We start from the raw sequence: 23,274 nt of genomic DNA on the forward strand, positions 1-23,274 counted from the left end.
TGATAGAGCGGAATCAATATTTGCAGACCTGAGATAAATGAAGTATTTTGGTTGCCTTCTGTGGTAATCTTTTAGCACAGTATGGAAGACAGATTCCTGGTGTAAGAATCAGGAGTTAGAATCTATCACCTCAGCTCTCTTCATTTACTTCACTTGTATGTCTATTGTTTTTTCACTTTGTAAGTATTTAGGGAGCATCTAATACCTAATCTATAGCAGCCTCTATTTGGGATGTTGGGGCACTAGGAAACATAACAAAGATACTGTTTCCTGCAGCTTTATTGTAATGGGGATGGACAAACCATAAACACATAAATGTATAATGTATCAGATGGTAAATGCTATAGAGAAATTAAGTAGGTAAAAAGGATTGAGAGAAATAGAGCTGTTACTTAGAATGATGACCAAGGACTGCTTCTCTGATGAGACATCATTTGCCCAGAGACATGAATGAAGAGAAGATTTAAGCCATGTGAATATTTCCGACTCTTCAGGTCAAGGAATCAGTATATGCAAAGGCCCTGAGGTGAGTGGGAGGTGGTTTTATACAAGCTTTTGGTTTCTGTTATATCAAAGGTTGTTAAGAAGATTAGACAGTAAGATTCTTTAAAATGTCTGAAATTTTACTCACACTATTCTTCGAAAGTTAGAGTAGCTGAATACTAACTTTTAAGAGATAGTCACCAATACTTTCAAATGTGTCATAGAAACATTAAATCTTAAAAACAATTTTTTTAGGCACAAAGCTTAAAATACTTATGAAATGACTGCTTTGGTAAAAAATAAAATTTCGTGGTTGTCGGAAAAATGGCCATTTTCAGTGGGAAAGAATTTTATAATTTTAAAACTTCAAAGATGCTCTGTCTTTGCTATCTACATCAGTCCCTTAATATAAATGAACATGAACTTCAAGATAAATCTTGACATAAGTTCTGAAGAGCAAATTCCTACCTAATTTCTAATGTGCTGTCCTTATCACTATCTAAAAGCAATGCTTCATTTTGTCCGTATTGGTTACTATTCTACCAAATATCCTGTAGTCACTTCAAATCTCATGAGTTATATTGACAGAGAATACAAATGTAATAAACTACTCGATAAGGAATATTTCACACTAGATACCCAAAGTGAGCTAAAAATGTTTAGAACTTTTAAAATTAAACACAAAAACTAAAAAAAAAGTAAGCTATACTTTAAAAGCCTAGTTTTGTTGTTGTTGCTGTTGTTGTTTGGAGTTTGAGTCTCACTCTGTCGCCCAGGCTGGAGTGCAGTGGAGTGATCTCGGCTCACCGCAAGCTCCGCCTCCCAGGTTCACACCGTTCTCCTGCCTCAGCCTCCCAAGTAGCTAGGACTAGGGGTACCCGCCACCACGTCCAGCTAATTTTTTTGTATTTTTAGCAGAGACGGGGTTTCACTGCGTTAGCCAGGATGGTCTTGATCTCCTGATCTCATGATCTGCCCCCCTCGGCCTCCCAAAGTGCTGGGATTACAGGCGTGAGCCACCGTGCCCGGCCTAGAAGCCTAGTTTTAAACATTGAAATTCTATTTTAAAGATGGTTTTCACTTATATTCTTCAGCCTGTACATTGTATTGACCAACTACATTAGTTTTCATTGTGTGTAATCATTTTATTTAAAGCATTCTTTTGGCACTATTGTTCTTTGCCTTCAATTTCATGGGGGCTACCATAAAATTCATTCTAATCATTTTATTGATTACTTGGTGGTTTGTATTAGTCACTTTGGTATACCATGGAACAGTGATAATTTATATCTCTTAATTCTGTAAAGACTTCGAAATAGAAATTCTATAGTAAGCTAGAGAATTGATATCTAAAAAATTTCTAAACAATGCCCACATTTTACAATATACTTGACCACTCTCATCTTTTGCCCCCACACGCAATGTCTAATTGAGAGTCTGTTTTTTTCAGCTGTTTATGTAATGTTCTAATTTATAAGCTTTTTGGAATTAAATCCACCCAGTACCAATTCAATCTCATTTGTGAGATACATTCCCATTTTATTGTTTCCAAACCATAGAACTTTCAGGGTTGCCTCTCCATTTATGTATAAGCCAATGCATATATAGAAGAAGCATTACTGCAAATCACTCCAGGGCTCTTTCCCTCAATATATATCAAGTGGGATTGTCAATACATGGTGACAAGCTATGCTCTGCCAGCCCTTGCTGGGACACTCAGTCTATTAATGGGGGACAGCAGTGGTATTAGGTAGGACTTACTGATTTCTGTTGCTATCACTGTAATGTTGTGCCATAGCAGTGTTTCTCGGTCAAGAAGTTTCGATGTAAAAATTGAACCATTTCCAGAATCAATGTTGAATATTCTGTCCATATCTGTGTGTCGATCTACAGAGTACCTGAAAATGCAGAATGGAATTAAGAAAGGCTTTTCTTTCTATTTCCTATTCTCACATCATAGAACATCATAACACATCTGGTACACAACATGTCCCAGAGTATCTGTGGCATGAATTTTTTTCCATCTCTAGTGCATATTTGAATATCTACAACTTGACATTAAGTAAAATATTTTGAGAAATTAGTTCTTCACAATGGAGGTCTTAATAGTAAACTCACTAGACAAGTTGCATGACTTTGAGGATCACCATTACATTTTCTTTTCTAATATGTATAAATTTGGATCAAGTTTATATAGTAATTGTTTCATTTTTAACTCAAGTTTTTACAACCTGAGAACTTTAATATGTGTGTGTGTGTTTGTATGCATATGTAGGGTGTTGGTTATTTTTCTACTTTCCATTTAATTTAAAAAATCATCTGTTGAAATAAGCAAAAGACAGCTAGTGTGGCCAAGGTTAGTGAGGCAGAAGAGGGAGATAGGAGATGAGACTAGGGAGAGAGCCAGAGTCTAGACTGCAGAAGGCTGTGGTAAGAAGGTGGAATTTATTCTAAATGCAATGCGAATCTACCCAAGGGTTTTTTGTTTGTTTGTTTTGAAATGTGGTCTCACTCTCTCACTCTGTCACCAAGGCTGGAGTGCAGTGGCATGATCTTGGTTCACTGCAATCTCGACCTCCCAGGCTTGAGCCATACTCCCACCTTAGCCTCCCGGGTAGCTAGGACCACAGGTGTGTGTTACCATGCCCTAATTTTTTGTGTTTTTTGTAGAGACAGGATTTGGCCATTTTGCACGGGCTGGTCTTGAACTCCTGAGCTCAAGTGATCCACCTAACTCGGTCTCCCAAAGTGCTGGGATAACAGTCATGAACCACCATGCCTGGCTACAAAGGGTTTTAAGCAGGTGAGTGCCACAATCTAAATTATGGATAATAAAGATCACTGGTTGAATTGAGGAGAATGCTTGGACAGTGCTGCCACAAACAGAGAAAAAAGGAGTGAAAAACAGGATTCGGGGAAGATGGGTAAGTTCCATTTTTGCTATGCTGAGGCTAAGGTGCCTGAGAAAAGTACGGGAAGAGATATTTAGTCTGAAGCTCAAGATCAAGATCTGGACTGATTCCAGATTTCCTATTCAGCTGTCCAAGAAAACAATGTCCAGTGGAGGAAGAAAAGCACTAAAGACAGAATCATTTACATCACTTAAATCAGTGGGAGACCAGAGACACACAGTGGTGCCTGGAACAGACGAGGAACTTGATAAATATTTAAGAAGGAGAGTTTGAATACATTCAAGGAAAACCAAGAGAAGCATTTGGAAACCAAACATTCCAACCCTAATACTGGTGGAAGACTAGTGGATTTTGAGAAATGTTGTCTTATTTATAAATGTATTACTAGTTTTTAGAATAGCTATGTGATATGGTTTGGCTCTGTGTCCCCACCCAAATCTAATCTTGAATTGTAATCCCCATGTGTCAAAGGAGGGGCCTGATGGGAGGTGATTGTATCATGGGGGCAGACTTCTCCCTTGCTGATCTTGTGATAGTGAGTGAATTCTCATGAGAGCTGATGGTTTAAAAGTGTAGTGCTTCCCCTTACCTTTCGCTATGATTACAGGTTTGCTGTGGCCTCCTAGCCATGCTTCCCATACAGCCTGTAGAACTGTGAAACAATTAAACCTCTTTTCTTCATAAATTACCCAGGCTCAGGTAGTTCTTTATAGCAGTGTGAGAATGAACTAATACAGAACATTGCTACCAGGAAAGTGGGGGACTGCTATAAAGATAGCTGAAAATATGGAAGCAACTTTGGAACTGGGTAACATGCAGAGGTTGAAACAGATTGGAGGGCTCAGAAGAAGAAAGAAAGATGTAGGAAAGTTTGGAACTTCCTAGAGACTTGTTGAAAGGTTTTGACCAAAATGCTGACAATAATATGGGCAATGAAGTCCAGGCTGAGGAGGTCTCAGATGGACATGAGGAACTTATTGGGAACTGGATTAAAGGTCACTCTTGCTTTGCTTTAGCAAGGAGACTGGAGGTGTTTTGCGTCTGCCCTAGAGATCTGTGGAACTTTGAACTCAAGAGGGATGATTTAGGGTATTTGGCAGAAGTTTCTAAGCAGCAAAGCTTTCAAGAATTGATCTGGCTGTTTCTTAAAGTGTATGCTCATGTGTGAACAAAGAGATGACGTGAAACTGGAACTTATATTTAAAACGGTGGCCATGTGGTAGAAAAGAAAGATCCATTTTCTGGGGAGGAATTCAAGCCTGCTGCAGAAATTTCCATAACTAAAGAGGAGCCGAATGTTAATAGCCAGGACAAGGGGGAAATGTCTCCAGGGCATTTCGGGGACCTTGATCGCAGCCCCTTCCCTCACAGGCCCAGAGGCATAGGAGGAAAAAAAATGGTTTCATGGGCAAGGCTTAGGGCCTAGCTGCTCTGTGCAGCCTTGGGACATGGCATCCTGTGTTCCAGCCACTTCAGCCCCAGCTGTGGCTAAAAGGGGCCAAGGTACAGCTCAGGCTGTGGCTTCAGAGGGTGCAAGCCCCAAGCCTTGGTGGCATCTTCATGGTGTTGGCCCTGAAGGTGTGCAGAAAGCAAGAAGTTGAGGTTTGGGAACCTCCACCTAGTTTCAGAGGATTTATGGAAATGCCTGGATGTCCAGGCAGAAGTCTGCTGCAGTGGTGGAGACCTCATGGAGAACCTCTCTACTGGAGCAGTGTGGAGGGAAAATGAGGGGTTGGAGCCCCCAAACAGAATCCTCACTGGGGCACTGCTTAGTGGAGCTGTGAGAAGGGGGCCACTCTCTTCCAGACCCCAGAATGGTGGATCCACCAAAAGCTTGCACCATGAGCCTGGGAAAGCTGCAGGCACTCAATGCCAGCCCATGAAAGCAGCCTTGGGGGCTGTATCTTGCAGAGCCACAGGAATGGAGCTGCCCAAGGCCATGGGAGCACACCCCTTTATCAGTGTGCCCTAGAGGTGAGACATGGAGTCAAAGGAGATTATTTTGGAGCCTTAGGATTTAACGATGGCCCTGCTGGATTTCAGTCTTGCATGGGGCCTGTAGCCCCTTGGTTTTGGCCGATGTCTCCCTTTTTGAGTGGGAACATTTACCTAATACCTGTAACCCCATTGTATGGAAGTAACTAACTTGTTTTTTATTTTACAGGCTCATAGGCTGAAAGGATCTGTCTTGTCTCAGATGAGACTTTGGACTTGGACTTTTGAGTTAATGCTGGGATGAGTTAAGACTTTGGGGGACTGTTGGGAATGCATGATTGGTTTTGAAATGTGAAAAGGACATGAGATTTGGGAGGGGCCAGGGGAAGAATGATATGATTTGACTCTGTGTTCTCACCCAAATCTGATCTCAAATTGTAATCCCCATGTGTTGGAGGAGGGACTTGGTGGGAGGTGACTGAATCATGGGGCAGACTTCCCCCTTGCTGTTCTTGTGATAGTGAGTGAGTTCTCATGAGATCTGATGGTTCAAAAGTGTGTGGCACTTTCCCCTTCCTTTCCCTCTTCTTCTTCTGCTATGATTGTAAGTTTCCTGAGGCCTCTTGGCCATGCTTCCTGTACAGCCTGTGGAAATGGGAGTCAATTAAACCTTTTCATAAATTACCAAGTTTCAGGTAGTTCTTTATAGCAGTGTAAAAATGGACTAATACACTATGTTTATGAGCAGGGTGGGGGTGGGGTATTACAGAGAAAACTGAAGAAAGTTGATCTGTTAAGGCCATTAGAAAAAAAATTGCCCATTTCAGCTGGATTTTTAAAACTTTATGAGGTTTAAAAACATTGCCTAAGAAATTCAATTTAAGTAAATGACCTAGTGAGGCAGACATATGTGGAATCATTATGAGTGCTCTAAGAAAAATAAACCCTTGTTACTAATTTGCCATAGTATACTGCATCCAAGATTCTACTTGAATATGTTATTTTGGTTTAAAACACAAGTAGTGAATTATAATGAACAATATATTTTATCTTCATAAAATTTATTTTTATTATCTAGTGAGTATCTAAATGAAATAGATATTCAATTATTGTAGGCCATTTAAACCTGATTTTAAAGAGAATTAATGAAGTTTACAATGGGTGTAATATTAAGTTGAATTGGAATTTCAGTTTCAATGGATATAAACTTATGTTTTTATTATCAAAAGGGTTGAAACAAATGAAACAGCTATTGTTTTGCCATTTATGTCATGAATCAATATTTATTAAGAATTTAGGCAACAGTATTGTACTTACTTGATCACGTCTTATTTTAAATTTGAGAATGACAGATATTTATAGCACATAGTTAATTACAAAAAGGAAACCTCAATATTCATCGACTTTGTAAGAAATTTTATAATTATCTATATACATATTTTTTTCTCATGGAAAATGCTAAGCTTAAGATGTGCTGCTTCTGTAAGCTGTTACAATTACATACAGCAATAATCTTGTTTTCTTCTTTTCCCCCTGCTATAGTTTTAAATTTTACAAGTCATTATATTTTCCTATCAAGCCTTGACATAAAGGGTAAGAGGCGAGAATTTTTAGTTGAAGGCAGCTTTCAATTTGAAAGAGAAAGTAACTATTTAGGAAATACCAAAATTGTATTTTTTCTTTGTGTTGGGACATTTAAAAATTAATAGAAAATCTAAAATGCCCACATCATTTGGGAAAGATGTTTGTACATAAGCCTTGCTTGTTTGTTGTTTTTTCCTTCCAAGGTAATTTAAATTTATATCAAAGATATTTATTGTCCAATCACATTAATTGTAATTATCACTGATAAGAAACAAGATAATCAATCCCATCGTGATTATAGCAGTTCCTTCTGTTAGGTAGCTCTTTTTTTTTTTTTTCTAGGACTTAATTGTATTCTGTGATTAAATAATTTGTCTTCTAATATATCCTCAAGTCAGGAAGATTTGTGGTTCTTCCTGGAAAGGATGTATGTTTGCATAAATTTTTCATAATTTGTATGTATAGTGACATATTATAAGATTATTTCACAGAAACCAAAGGGAATTTGAGATGAAGTTATTAGAAGAAAATAATTTTACGTGATTAAAGAATTAAAGATTTGTACCTGCATAATGATAAATTAGTGCTCTGAGGAAGAATTCTCAGTGTTAATTTTGCACCTACCATATTGTCTAGCACTTAGTTGTTCAACATTTATGTTTGAATAATCAAAAATTATGTATGAATGTATTTTTCTAATATAAGAATGAATTTTATCCTATAAAAGGACACTGGAATACCATTTATATACCAATATATCTATAAGTATTTCTAGTCTCAAATGTATATGTATCAAATCCATATGTACCAAGGAAAGGCTGGCAGCAAAAAGCTTAAAAATTAGCTGACAGCCAACATAATCTGACAAGCTAACTACTTTCTTTCATAAAACAGAAAATAATGCAGTGGGTAAAAATGGTATTTGGTATAAAAAGTAATATAGATACGGAAATATTGCCTGAATTCACAGAACATTCTCGCTTTTAATTAAAAAAATGTTGATCTATCAAGGAGATAACCAAAGCTCATATTTGTAAACTTCTAGCATTAACACTTTCAAATTGAATTTGATACTTACTTGCTAAGATTTTTTTCCTTATGCAGTTAAAATAAACTCTAAGAGAGTAGTTGTGAAAATACTTACACATGCATTAGTGAAAACTATATTAGTGAAAGCTATATTAGTGAAAACCACATTCATTTTCCTTATTAACAATATTAAATGTATGTGGAGAAACACTTGATCCATGGAGCTCACATGGTTGACCATAGCCCAATTCAAAGTGTCTTATAGATATTCCAGTAGGATGATAAAACAAGAGTTTATGTGCCCAGTGATTTAAAATTATTCCCTGAAAGTAAGCCAGGAATTTTTGTGTTTGAGATGTAGGGCTTGTCATAAGGTTTTATTTGAACAAAGGGCTCAACTGGGAAAAGTTGGAAAATGACTGCTGCCTTAGAGCCCCAAATTCTTTTATCTGCAATAATATTCTTCATGTAGCAGCTAGTGTTACCCTTTTAAAATGGAGTTTTAGATTAGTTAACTCTTATACTCAAAGGTTTCCAGTGGCTTCTCATCTCAATCAGAACAAAATCCAGTCTTTACCATGAACTACAAAGCCCTACAGGACCTGCCACACTCCTCATCAGCTATCAAACCTCTTTGAGGCCTCATATCTGACCTCCCCTCCCTCACTCACTCTCTTCCAGCTGCGGAGGCCTCCTCACTGCTCTTTCAACTGTCAAGCAAGCTCTGGTATCAGACTTACCCTTGCTTTTCTCTCTTCTTGAATGTTCTCCCCCCAGCATCAACATAGTTCGCCCTTTAATTTCTTCTTGGAATGTTCTCCCCTCAGCATCAACATGGTTCGCCCTTTAATTTCATTCAAATCTTTACTAAATGGTCCCCTACCAAGAATGCCAAACCTGACCCCATTATCTAAAATAGTACTCCAGGTGCTCTTTATTTCCTTATTCTGCCTTATTTTCCTGCTTAAAATTTACTTTTGCCTGACGTATTACATATTTATTGTTTGTCTATTTCTGCTTGCCCCAATTAGAATGTAAGCTTCATGGGATCAGGGCTGTATTCCCTAGTGCCTAGAGTACCTGGCACTTGGCTGGCACCTTGACCAGAATCTATTTGTGAACTCACTGGCGAGAGTTTCTCTAGTTTTTCAATCTGCTTACTTTGTTTATGGGTAATAATTGACACAATGCTATTCTGGTCTAGCACTTTTCTTGAACTCCTGACCTCAAGTGATCTGCCCACCTTTGCCTCCCGAAGTGCTGGGATTACAGGCGTGAGCCGCCGCGCCCAGCTAGTACTTTTCTCATTTAGTCAACTAAGCTACTGGCTGAAGGCTGGAGGTTGGTTGACTCCAGCATTTTTCTGTTAAGATCCGAGAATACTGAAGCATCGGTGGTCCCAAAGAGCAATAAGGCCTTATTGTAACATGATTTACAACTAAGGTGTAAGGAAAGCATAGGGAAAACAGAACTAGTTTACATAGCACACATTTGGACTCTGTTGTATTAATTTCCCTAGGATTTCACGGATGTATATCATGAAACAATTGTTGTTTTTATCTACATCTACAAAAGGAAAATGCATCTGAATGGAGGATAATTCTGTCTTTTAGGTGTTACACTTGAAAAACACTTGAAAAACAGGCTCTCAATCCCAGTGCTTGATTTGTTAAAAATCATACTTTTTCTTTGCTACTCTTTGACAAATCTTAAACTTAAAAAAATCTCAAACCTTGAAAAATAATCCCAGGTTATTCAGCCACATCACCTTATACTACTTCTATTTAAGCAGTAAACTCCCTATAGCTTGCTTTCCTTCCCAAATTTGTGTTCTTTTAAGGTTTATACAGTTAGCTCCGTGTATCCACAGGTTCTGCAACTGTGGATTCAACCAACTGGAAATCAAAAATGTTTGGATAAAACAAAAAGCAAACAATAAAAAATAGTACAAATAAAAACATCAAGATAACAACTATTTACACAGTATTTACATTGAATTGGTACTATAAGTAATCTAGAAATGACTTAAAGCATAGGGAAGGATGAGCTTCGGTTGTTTGCAAATCTGTGTCATTTTATATAAGGAACTTCCGGATTTGTGAATTTTAATATGGGGGTGGTCCTGGCACCAATCCCCCAGGGGATAACAAGGGACTACTGTATTTCTGCCAAAATAATATTTATGCAGTGAGCAAAGAGAGTTAAAGGTGCTGTTTAGAATAGTTTTTTCAGGAAAACATAATTGTCTAATTGGAACAAAAGGGATTCATCTTTTCTAAAGTGCAGGCAGATATTTGAATATAAATTGACTGAAGCTTATGAAACAGACACATCGCAGAAGCGTGCTTACTTGACAGGATTCCTGGCAGCGTCTGGATCTTGGGCTGTGACGGAGCCTATTGTGGTGTTTATCTGAGCATCTTCTCTTATTTGTAGGATGTAGGCCAGCTTGCTGAAGACAGGAGGCTCATCTACATCCTCCACCACAATTCTAACTGTGGCTGAATCTTTGAAAGGCCCCAAGTAGAGAAATCGTGGCTCAACATGAGGATTGGAGGCTTCCACTTTAAGGGTATACACTTTCTTCTTTTCAAAGTCCAAGAGCTTGGGGTGGGGGGTGGGGGAAGAAGTGACATATTTAAAGCAGCCAAGACACAGAAAGCCAAGACATGAAACATTTTTGGTGTAAATCACTGATAAATGAATGGAATCATATTGCTTAGGGAAACACATTAGTGTGATATTGGGCACAGGGAGAAAAGATAAGATGTAATTTTTTTTCTTACATCTAGGCTGTTAGGCAGGAAATGATCATAAAGTTTGTGAAGGAGTTCAGATGCCACACAGCCCTGAAAAGTGTATGGGCTGAGACCGTGCCTGCTGTTGACTTAAAAGTGGGTCCTGAGGTACAAGGCATCATACCAGGCAGGAAGGGCACTTGGAAGCAGGAGTCTGGTAGAGCCCACTCTCTCCCCACTTAAAATATACTCGCATTTTACTAAAGGGGGCCATCAGGGGCAAGTTGGCAAATACACAGTGTGTTATTCCATGTCAGATGTTCTCACATCTGGCTTTTTTTTTTTTTTGAGACAGAGTCTTGCTCTGTCGCCAGGCTGGAGTGCAGTGGCGCGATCTCAGCTCACTGCAACGAGGCCTCCAGATTCAAGCGATTTTCCTCAGCCTCCCAAGTAGCTGGGACTATAGGCACATGCCACCAGGCCCAGTTAATTTTTGTATTTTTAGTAGAAACGGGGTTTCATCATGTTGACCAGGATGGTCTTAATCTCTTGACCTCATGATCCACCTGCCTCGGCCTCCCAAAGTGCTGGGATTACAAGCGTGAGCCACTGTGCAGGCCATATCTGGCTTTAATTACACCAGTGAGTGTTTAAAACTGGCCAATGTCTTGGCCCCACCCTGGACCATTAAACCAACATATCGGGGCATGCAGATTAAAATCGACATGATTAAACACTTCCCCCAGTGATTCTATGGTGCAGCCAGAATTGAGAGCCACAAGTTTGCATTGTGAATCCCTCGTCGTCATTCAAAAAAACATAGATTAAAGTTTTGTGTTTTTTTTTGCATGAGGTAATGAAATATTCCAAATGGTATCCTGAAAAGGGCATTGGGCTAATTATTTGCCAAAGAAAGAAAAGATCATTGTTGTCAATATGGTATCCTGAAAAGGGCATTGGGCTAATTATTTGCCAAAGAAAATAATGATCATTGTTGTCAAGGGTCTTTAGGAAAAGTAGCTCTGCTTTTGGAGACATGGTGAACCCAAATGCTTATTGCTGACTTTTAGTTTTTGATGATAATATGACAAGGCTCACTAGAAACACAATTAATCAAGACGTTAGTGAATGTGATTTAGTCGTCTAGGCAAAATTTCAGTTCGAATCTGATAAGGCACCAAGAAAATTAAAAAGGTTAATGCACACTAATGGGCTTCCTAATTATATTACAGTTTAAAACATTAGTCTGAGTGTCACTTAAACATGTTTTATTGTGTTTTCAGATACTAAGACACGTAATCCTAAGTTTGGGAGGCAAAAAGTCTCTATTATTTACATCCACCGATGCTTATATTTACCAGAAAAGTAATAGTATGCTAAAGGAGAGAGAAAATATTACACCATACATGATAAAAGTGAAATCATAAAAAGTTAACCAAAATTAATATTTTTAGTCTCGAAGCATACCATTCATTGGTTTTTAATTTTTGCCATATTTTTGTATACTACTCTGTGGTGCTAGACAATTTGGGGGATAAAATAATGAATCAGTACTTTGGAAAAAAATAGAAATCAGAAAAGATTTATTGTTGTGTTCCAAAAAGTAGCTAAAGAGGTCACAGGAAATTTATGGTATTTAATTTAAATTTGTTATGGTATTTAATTTAAACTTGTGATCTTTATATATCCTCTTTCTGTGATGCAAGTCATCTTGATCACTGCTTGCTGTACTCTTTTCCTTCACAGCATGCATCACAATTTGTAGTAATGTATTTGTTTGTTTGTTTACTTGGCTCCTCGTCTCTTTCACCCAGACTGGAAGTACCATGAGGGCAGAGAACATTTGTAGTATGTACCAGTGCACCTCCAGCACTTAGAGCAGTGTCTGGCACTGTTTATTTACTGTTCATTTAAAGTATTTACTTAATGTATTTTTATGAATATCATTTGTTTATATTACTTATTTACTTAGCAGCTTCCTAATAAAAATTCATTGGATGTATAGAATTAACATGAATGCATATCATTTTAGGTTCCTGAAAGCCAACCCAGGAGATCTCATTGTCATTAGAATTGACTTTCTTTCTTCCTTTCCTTTCTTCCTTTCCTTCCCTCCTTCCCTCCTTCCCTCCCTCCCTCCCTCCCTCCTTTCTCTCTCTCTCTCTCTCTCTTTCTTTCTTTCTTTCTTTCTTTCTTTCTTTCTTTCTTTCTTTCTTTCTTTCTTTCTTTCTTTCTTTCTTTCTTTCTTTCTTTCTTTCTTTTTCTTTCTTTCGACAGAGTCTCACTCTGTCACCTAGGCTGGAGTACAGTGGCGTGATCTCACTGCAACCTCTGCTGCCTAGGCTCAAGCAATCCTCCTGCCTCAGTCTCCAGAGTAGCTGGGATTACAGGCACCTGCCACCATGCCTGGCTAATTTTTGTATTTTTAACAGAGATGGGTTTTGCCATGTTGGTCTCAAACTGCAGAACTCAAGAGATCCTCCTGCCTCGGCCTCTGAAAGTGCTGGGATGACAGGCGGGAGCCACCATGCCTGGCCAGAATTGGCATTTTTTCTGAAAATAATAAGTCAAATAAAAATCTAAAGGAATGTTTATGTGAGACATAATTGCCCCTGGTAACTTAGGAACTGGAGAAAGGTAAATGGGTTCACTTTGTATGGTGTTTAAGAAGCGGCATTACCTTTTTGACAGTTATAATCCCTTCCTGGGTTTCCTGGTCAGTGATGACATCAAACATATCCAGCCCCTCACCATCTGTGATGCTGTACTCAATTTCAGCATTTTCTCCCACGTCAGCATCGCTGGCTTTGATTCTGCCAATTGGTGTACCCGGTGGAGAAGATTCAGGAGTTTTAAACTGGTACGTACCTATTAATCACCAGACAGATATAAGTCAAACATACACTAACCACAGTCTATTATCATAAAAACAAAACCTATTCTCTAACAGTTCTTTAAGACACTACCATCAGGTAGATTTGTGCTTTCCTCAAAATAACTAATGGTGGCCTGTTCTTCTTATGTCTACTTTCATGGTTGTTAAGAATGTTTCTTCTATTTCATGACCTGTCTCCTTGCAAATGGAGAACACTTTTCTTGTCCTGTAAACAGGCTCCAAAGTTTACAGTGTGATTGTGAGAACAGCTGAACTGCTACAGGAGGCACAGAAGGCTTCAAAGCCCTTTGTTAACTTAATCTAACAGAGTAGAGAAGAATTTAATCTGAACTGCGACTTTAAGTTAATTACTAGGTATTCTTTAAAAGAGTTCTTTCTACCATTGCTAATAATAGCTGGAGGTGGAAAGAAATTATAGCAAGTTGGAAGCTGTATCCAAGTAGATATTCTTTAACTCATACATGGAGCTGGACCTAGCTGCAGAGTTAGAGATATAGGTAAATACATTAAGTGATAAAACTCCTAATTTTTTTCTTTTGACTCCTAAATTTTATTATTTTATGCATAGGTTTCTCCCATACTTATATTTGTATTACTACTTTGAAATCCATTTTTCCTATACAGAAACTTTTTTTTTAAAAATATGCTCCTGTTGCAAACTTAGTTTAGAGAGACTACATATGAATTACAGTTTAGATTGGCCAGACTATGATGTACTTAGCACCAAAAATATAAAATAGTAAAACCAAAGCTTATTCTACCCTTTTCCATTACATTTTGTCAACCATTCATACAAATGATTCGAAAAGAATTTAAACAGTCTATGGCACTACTAAAATGTAGGCATTCAATAATAGTAATCCCCTAAGTAATGAGTTCATACTTGGTAAAATGATAAAGCAAGTTAACTCAAATATGCAACTCAAAAAGAGCATTTTTTTTTTTTTCCGGACAGGGTTTCCCCCTGTTGCTCAGGCTGGAGTGCAGTGGCATGATCATGCTTACTGCAGCCTCAAACTTCTGGGCTCAAGCAATCCTCCCACCTCAGCTTTCTGAGTAGCTGGGACTACAGGTGCACACCATCATGCCTGGCTAATTTATTTTTACTTGTTGTAGACACAGGGTCTCACTATGTTGCCTTGGCTGGTCTTGAACTCTTGGCCTCATGCAGTCTTCCTCCCTCAGCCTCCCAAAGCTCTGGGATTACAGGAATGAGTTGGTGCACCCCAGGTTAAGTATTTCTCTAGTGTTTTCAACTTCCATTTTTAGGGCCTCCTGACCCTTTCTATCTTCTCCCCTCCCTTGCCTTGGCATATTGCTCAATAACAAGTCACAGGCTATCTAAGCAGAGCAGAGTGAGTTACAAATTCCTGTGGTACCAGGGTGCAGGGGAATCCTTTTGTTATTCTTCCCCAGGGAATCTCCATGTTAAAAAGGAGGTTTTGGGCAAACTGTTGGTGATCCTAATAGTTTTCGTTTCAGGCCTGTGTAAAGGAAATGGTAGGCCTCACAGAACCTTTCTTCAACTTGTTATATCAGATATTCTTTAATTAGCTCTGATCTTTTTGCATTTAGCTAACTCTGATTAAAAACTTGAAAAAATAAAGAAAATACAACTACTTCCTGTTGATTCATGTATATCTCTATTCTAAAGGAAGCCCATATTAGCTGATTCGTTTTTTTAAAAATGCCATGATAGAATGAGTGGGTTTTCTATTTAATAATTAAGATAGCTTTTGTAGGAGATCATGGTCCCAAAGGGATTTTGTTCCTGGAAGAAAAGTTACGTTAAAACCAGTTCCCTCTTGGGTAGCTTTTTGTGGGAATTTTTAGCATACTTCTGATACCAAGTTGGTATTCATGGATGTTGGTTTTCCTTCTTCTTCCTTCTTATCTAATCACGAGAGTTAATGATTTTGGAGACGACTTTCGGTATCTCAACTAACCATAATGTAGAAAATGATTTATGATTACAAATGGATTAAGTACCTAGTTACTTCCACAGCTGTATTTTTAGAAACAGTAAAATGATAAATCCTCCCCTTACAAAGCTTTGTGAGGATTTAAAAGAGATTACATGCCTGATTAAATTCACAAAACATAAAGTCAAATTTTTCCTAACAAATTGCAGCATGCTTGTATACGTATGTTCTGCATGAGCAGATTTATGTCTGTGGTAGTTTTCTTAATAAGGAGAAATGAAACAATGATGTTGCCTTTACAACAACAGCAGAAATCACTCAGCTAATTACCAATACAGGAACATAAATGTTCACATTTCCTGAGCGTTGCCATGTTGTCAACTCATTTTTTAATAAAAGTACCAGTTCTTCTTAAGTCCACTAACTTTGACAATAATGATGACAATGGAAAACAAAAACTCTTAATGTTCAAGTTTTATAAAAGCACATTGAAGAAACTCATTCGATCAAATGTTCCTACTCTGGGGGAATCGGGGAGGGTTGTCGTTGACATCAGTCAGTGTGATGTTCACGGTGGTGGTCCCAGATAATCCTCCCATCTGGCCGCCCATATCCTTGGCTTGAATCACCACTTGGTACTGCTCCCTGTTTTCTCGATCCATGTTGAGCAAAGCTGTCTTGATGATACCTGTGGATGTGAAATTTAAGAGTGCAAAGGGATGCATTAAGAATACTTTATGGAATCATTTATTTATGCAAACAAACATAAACTGTCACCCACAATATGCAGAATGCTATGCAGATGTCATGATATAAAAATAAGTATATACAGCCTTTATACTGAAGGATATTACAATCACACAGGGGAGATAGATACGTTAAAAGAAGACTGTAATACAAGGAGAATAAAAATAAGTACAAGTCAGATTCTGCAATAGCTTAGATTATTAAGGGTTATAAGACACTCAATATTATAATTACATTATGGATGTATAAATATTAAGTGTTATAAGATGACACAGCAAAATCTAAAATGACTTGTGGTATAAAGGTGTACTACAATAGCTGCTTGATAAAAGACATTTAGGTGAATTATGAGGAAATTGTTAGGAAAGTCACATACTTGAACGACTCTTGAGTTTCCCATTATGAATTAACTAATTACCCCTCAGATACACCTACCATAATGAATGCTCTGAGGATTTTCTAAATTGTAAAACTATGGTCTTTAGAAAATAGAACATCAATTCTTTCATAATGATCATCTTGTATGATTCTAGAGAATTTTGGAATTAAGGTTCAAGGTCTTTAAGCCTTTTAGAATTCCTAAAGCTGACCGTGAACTTTAGTTCAACTGGCCCCAATGGCAACCAAAATTTTTAAGTTAGGTTAAATTTATCTCTGTTGTTAGGTCGTTATAAAATAGTTAAAGAACTTCTAAAAGTTTGCCCAGTTTCTATGTAACGTTTATGCTTAAATTAACTTTCTTTCAAATTTCACTGGAGAAGCCTTTATAACCTTCTGCAGAAACACATTCTAGTGCTTAACAACTAATGAAGCGAAAATATCTTTTTTAAAATTTTTAACAAGAATACTTCAGACAACAGATCAATTTTATTCCTATAGTCCGGGCTTCAGTGAAAGTACAGCTGCTTTCTGTTCTCCAAATAATAGTACTTCTCTATTTAAATACAGGAGATCACCTTAGCCTTTTGTCCTTTAAGCTGAATAATTCTAATTTTTCATCCTCATTGTTTTTCAACTCAACATTTTCTTTCTCCTTGGGATTCTTTCCAAGTTCATTGCACCACTTAACACAGAGATTTCCAACTGGATGTGGGAACCTAGGGAGGTTTTGATTTCTACCAAGAATAATGGATGTTTAAAAAATGTATAAAAGGAAATTGACTCATTATAATAAAAATACGCATAGAATTTACTATACAATACAAATGATATCTGCTAAAAACAGATCATTATAAGATAGGTTGCTACTTTGTGGAGAAAATACAGGAAACAGAAAACTGAGATGTTGAAAAGAGGATTCCAGATGGCATTTCACTTTGATTAGGACTCCATCAGTTAGGATGGGCTAGACAATGATGTGATAACAAACAATGCAAAATCTGAGTGGCTTCACACAACTAAAGATTATTTTTTGCTCAGGCTCTGAGTAGGTAAGCAGATAGCTTGGTTCACCATACCACTCAGACATTCAGGCTACAGACTACATCTCAACATTGGTTTCCATGATAACTGTGGCAAGGGACAGGAATGTGGCAGATCGTGTACCAGCTTTGAAAATTTTACTAAGAAGCGACTTGTATCATTATCACATCTATTCAACAAAATAAATCGCATGGCTACATCTAGTTTCAGAGCAGAATAGAGAGACACAATCCTACTAAATAATTAGAAGAAGAAGATTCTGAGTATCTGTAAACAGGCCAATAGCTATCAAAAAGGGGTTGACCTTTTAGCTTCGCCCCAAACTGGAAGAAAACTAAGGCAATACATAATTTTTCTCAATCTACTCCATAGAAAGGGTGGGTGAAAGATTCATTGCCAGACTTTTTGATTACAAGGATTCAGATGTCATGTTTACAAATATATCATTAGTGTTTGGTGGATGTATGTAAGAAAATCCAATCACACTGATTATTTTTATTAAAAAATATGCTAGCTCAGCTGTGCATGTCAATTAAAATTACAAATTATAAAAAGGAAGATCAAAAAGTCTAACCTGTTTCTGATTCAACTGAAAAATAGGGCTGTCCCTGTAGAATACTGTAGACAACTTTAGCACTGTTCCCATATGTTGGATCATCCGCATCTGTTGCAGTGACTTGGACAACAAATGTACCTGTAATGACAGAAACATAAGCTGAAAACACATCGAGAGTTCGTGTCAATCTTTGACACACACCAAAACCAGCACGATCTTAATTTTGTACAGGAATATCATGCTGAGGAAGTCGAAAACTTTGGTAGGATGCTGGGTGAAAAAGGATTGGCTTCTTTACTGTAAAGAAATACAACCAACATTTAGAAATATTGTTAAGGATTAGGTTACAGAGAAGCATGGGAATGATCATGACTTGGGGTAGAACTGATTCCAACCCATCTCCAATGGCGGGGTTTGACTAGACTCTTGCTTTAGTGATTCTTTTGAGTTCTCCTGGACAAAGTCAATCAGCATCTTGCTTCCTTTGTCCACAGGAATTAGTTTAGGAATTGATCAATCAGGGGCCACTCATGATTTTGCTGGAAATTCTGTCACAGATACTCTTTTTCTTGGACTATAATGTGCTGATATACATTTGCAGCAGCTATTTTGTGATCTTAGAAATGCCAGCCTGAGGACAAAGCTGGATAGAATAGAAAATTACAGAAAAACAGCTAGAACTCAGATCAAATCCTGTCCAAAGCCCACTTTACTTTTTGACTTAAGTAATGTGACCAATAAATACTTATTTGTTGTTGTTTAAACTAGTTTGAGTTGGATTTCCAGTTACTTACCAATAAAAGCATCCTAAATGATAAATCTGACAATTCTAAACAGTTAAAAGGCCCTGAACCTTAAAGATTGTAGTTATGGATTACATAAAGAATCAATGAATTGGAACACCAGAGCACAAACATCTGGAATCTGTAATTCCAAAAGGTTATTATAATTAAATATACAAAGAACACTATTACATTTCAGATCAGCATTCTTATTTTAGTGACCACAGTTGCCTAATAATCTTCAAAGTATTCCTAACCCCCTGAAATTCCACGTAAATTTTTATGTGTATGCCTACATGTCTATTTCACTGAGGAGAAATTCCATAGATTTTATATGATTCTCAAAGGACTCTGTGACTTCTCGAGAGGATGAGAGTCTCTAATTAAGATCACTTAATGGCTATTTTTTTGTTATTTGTATCAGATAACCAGTAAGCATACTGCTGGAGTTCCCCTTTCCATGAAAGAGGTAGGGAAGTTACATCCGGGGAATATTAGGAATTCTACATTGCTTTTGTAATATCTAGCCAATTTCCCTTATTGAAGAAACAGATTGTAGTATGTTAGGATTGGATGCCCTGAATGTATAGTGCTGATGCACAAAACAGAGCACTCACCCTTATAATTTGGCAAGGGAGGTGGGGAATCTGAGAACATCTTATGATTTTAAGGTGAAAGTCAAGTCAACAAACACTCAAGTTCTTATTTAACATTAACACAAAATTTGATTGCTTTTAGAATATGATATCTGGACATTTTAAATGTCTATTCATTGCCAGACAATTGTACTAGGGGCTCTAGTCTATTGTACTAGGGGCTCTGCACCTGTTTTCTCATCTAATCCTCATGATAGCCCTTAGGAGTTGACATTTATTATTTATTTTTTCAAGATACAGAACTGGAGGATCAGAGAAATCAAATAATTTGCCCAAGGCTACACTGCTGGTTCTTAGTGGAGATAGTTTCAAATGCAGTTCTGTTTGATACTAAAGTCCATTTTTGTTCCCATGCTGTTGTCCCACTGCCTTTATGGAATTTCTTGAAGATGCCTTTCTATAATCACAATAATGAGATATCAATTCAGGATCATGAATATCAACATAACTGTGTCTGTGTGCAAACTGAAAAAAGCCTTTTTATTTTTCTCAAGACACGTTACTGTCAACTACCCCTAAATGTTCGTAATACAAATTTAATTCTATAATGGCTTCAAAAGTGAATGGCACCCCCTAGAATTGTGCAGTGCAATACCTGCATATCTGGCTACAGTTGCCCTGAGTAGTGCTGATGAAGAGACTATTCTTCATGAATTCTTCTGCCTTTTACCACATAGAGGAGAAACTTTTCCTAACAAATTTAAAGAATGCCATTCTATTGCTGCTATAACCAGTGAAGAAGAAGAAGAAGAAGCAAAAAAATCCAATCATCTCCCTCTTTGCTTTGTGAGGCTTGCAATTTTTGTAACAAAACAAACTGGCTTTAAATAATGAGAGAAGCAATTTCTTCATAAGAAAAATGTAGATGTTTTACAATGATTTCCATGGATTGGTTATTTTCTATGTCTTGGATCTGTGAACTACAACGTCTCTGATATCTAACTGACAGAATCATAATAAAGTTATTATGTAATTTCAGCCCTTTTGAATTTGACAGAGTGAAAATAAAAATAACGCTTTATATAAGTAGTTTAAAATTTGTCACTGTCTCCCATGAAGTATTTCAATGTGGCTAAGAGTGATGTCTGTAGAATTCTTTTTCTTAATTTAAATCCTATTTACTTCTCTCAATTTAAACAAATTAAATCCACCATTTGAAACAAGTAGTAGAATTGCGTATAAAATATTAATTCACTCTATGTATGTTATGAAAGTCTTTTCATTTCCACCATGTAGCAAAGGATCCACTCCCTAGACATAACGTGCCTATTGTTTATGGATTAAAAAAATGTTCTCTGAATTTCCTTCCCAAATATAGAGTTACTAGTTACTTAAACCAATTATCACTACTTTTTAGACTGGATTGTAAATTTAAGTTTTTATTTTCTATTTGGGAGATTGTTACTTGGACCCTAACACCCATGTAGGCTAAGAGAAGTGGAGAAGTTTGCTGTCTTTCAGCCCAAGAAAGAGAATGGGCATTCAGGGTGGGAGAGAAAGGAGATGGTCTCTCTTTCGACCTCCCACTCCCACCCTGCCACTTTTCAGACCCTCTTTAGAGGAAATGTGGTTGTAAAAATAATAACAAAATGAGACTAGAGTAATATTAGGAAACATATGCACACATGGATTGAAGAAGTTAGCATCTAAATTCATGCAGTTCAGTACTTTGAGCTCACGGGATTCCTTACTCGGTGGATGCACCAGGGGAGAGCCAGTTTTTGGTTGAAGTCACATCTCACTCACCGACATCAGACATTTCGGGGACAGTGGCTGTGTAAACCTCCTTGGTGAATATTGGTTCATTGTCGTTGATGTCATGGATCTTGATGATGAATTCAGACTCTGGCTCCACGGGTCTCCCTGTCCTTCTGTTTATAGCTTGAGCTCGAAGGATGTAAACAGGTTTTTCTTCCCTGTCCAGCCTCTTGGTGGCCTGTATGTCGCCTGTGTTTTCATTAATAATGAAGAGATCTCCTGCTCCATCTCCTGAAAGGATATATTTAAGTGATCCATCTCCTCTATCCTGGTCTGAATGTAACTAGTGTAGAAAAAAAAAAATTAAAGAAAGTAAAAGTCAAGCATGTGGTTCTAAACTGTTTTTGTCTTTTTGGTGCATGCTATGTTAACTTTTATTCAATCCTTTCTAAGGTGTACAGGATTTTTTGTTTTGTTTTGTTTTTACTATTTACATAACCTCTCAATGGTAAATACCATGCATTAATGCACATGTTTCTTTATAATCGTAGAGTTTTTCAGACCTGGAACAGAGTTTGGGAGAAAATTTAGTAATCTTTATTTTGAAGAAGGGAAAACAAAAGGCAAGAGCAATAGCAAGGTGGCCAAGGACATATTAGGGTGGCCGGAATGAAACTCTTCAAGATTTTCCAATTTTTCACTATAGCTTTCACATTCTGCTAATACACTCTTGTCCTCACTTGCATGTACACAAACATATTAGAGAAGCAATATCCTGTTGAGAAAAGGACTTTGATTTTTGAATCAGAGAGACTTGGGTATATTCTATTTCTACCTTACATTTCTTATCTTCGTGAATTTAGGGAAGCTTGGCAACTTCCTTGAGTCTTTAGTGATGGAGATTATAATCATTTTTTTCTGGGAAGATGTGATGTTTATTTATTTATTTATGAAATTCAACTCAAAGCATTTGAGAAATATCCTAAGTGCTGCCACGGGCAATACCTTGAAAATCACCTGACTAGATAATTTACAGGTCACTTGGAACAGTAACATTTCACATTTAGACTTTAGTATAAGATAGGAAAGGACCTTGTAATAATTTGAGCCAACCTAAAATTGAAATAGTCTTATGAGTAGTGAGTTCCCTCCTCCTAAAGGTAATCAAGCAGAGATTCTGATGACTAACTGTCGGTGAAATGGGTTTGGGTAAAAGGCAGAATTAAATGAATACTAAGGATACCATGGAAAGAGAAGATGAGAATCCTAACTTGGATAAGTAGGATTCTTATCCATTTTTCCTTTCCCAGAGATTATATCCACAGTGCTGATTTCCTATTGTTTCCTAAATTCCCTTTTTCCCACCCAGCAAAAGGTTAGATGATACCTTTGGATGGTACCTAGACCTAACTATAGGTCTATAGGACATATATATACACACATATACATATACATACACACACACACACACATATATATATAAATTCAGTTTGTAGGTTTTCAGATAATTTAACCCTATTTGCAAATTTTCAAAAAGTGCTTTTTATTGAGGAAGACTATTTATAAACTCCCAGAGTTTTAAGCATCCACAGTATATAGAGAAGTTAGTCTTAGTGGGAAGGCTGCTACTCTCTATCTTGTTTCAACTCTGCCTAAACAGAGTACGGGCTATGCTACAACAACAGCAACAACAGCTACGCCAAGTCTTTCTCCTGTTGATTAATACTGCACAAAATGCTCGGAGAAGCATTACACATTTGAAAATAGACTCTTAGGGCAAAAAGAGACTTTAAAAATCATCTAACCTAGTCTAAAAGTGTATTCCGTGGAATGTCATTTCCAGGAAGTGCTGAGGGGAAGAAATACTTTACATACGGTCTCTTTTTTAGAGTCACTGTTAACATGTCAGAGGCT

General features: G+C 37.3%; 1 protein-coding gene across 2 annotated transcripts in view; it reads right to left on the bottom strand.

Annotated features, from left to right (window-relative positions):
* The window catches only part of LOC105473008 (cadherin 6), a 135,792-nt gene that overhangs the window by 8,582 nt on the left and 103,936 nt on the right, over positions 1-23,274 (bottom strand). For both annotated transcript variants that reach the window (XM_024790108.2, XM_011726566.3), the window contains exons 3-8: positions 21,409-21,703; positions 18,243-18,362; positions 16,020-16,187; positions 13,362-13,549; positions 10,294-10,547; positions 2,245-2,381 (exon numbers count right to left, since the gene is read on the bottom strand). In XM_024790108.2, coding sequence (XP_024645876.1) covers positions 2,245-2,381; positions 10,294-10,547; positions 13,362-13,549; positions 16,020-16,187; positions 18,243-18,362; positions 21,409-21,703 — 1,162 coding nt within the window. The remainder of the gene's footprint in view (positions 1-2,244; positions 2,382-10,293; positions 10,548-13,361; positions 13,550-16,019; positions 16,188-18,242; positions 18,363-21,408; positions 21,704-23,274) is intronic.

This window comes from Macaca nemestrina, chromosome 6 (genome assembly GCF_043159975.1).
Source record: "Macaca nemestrina isolate mMacNem1 chromosome 6, mMacNem.hap1, whole genome shotgun sequence".
NCBI lineage: Eukaryota > Metazoa > Chordata > Mammalia > Primates > Cercopithecidae > Macaca > Macaca nemestrina.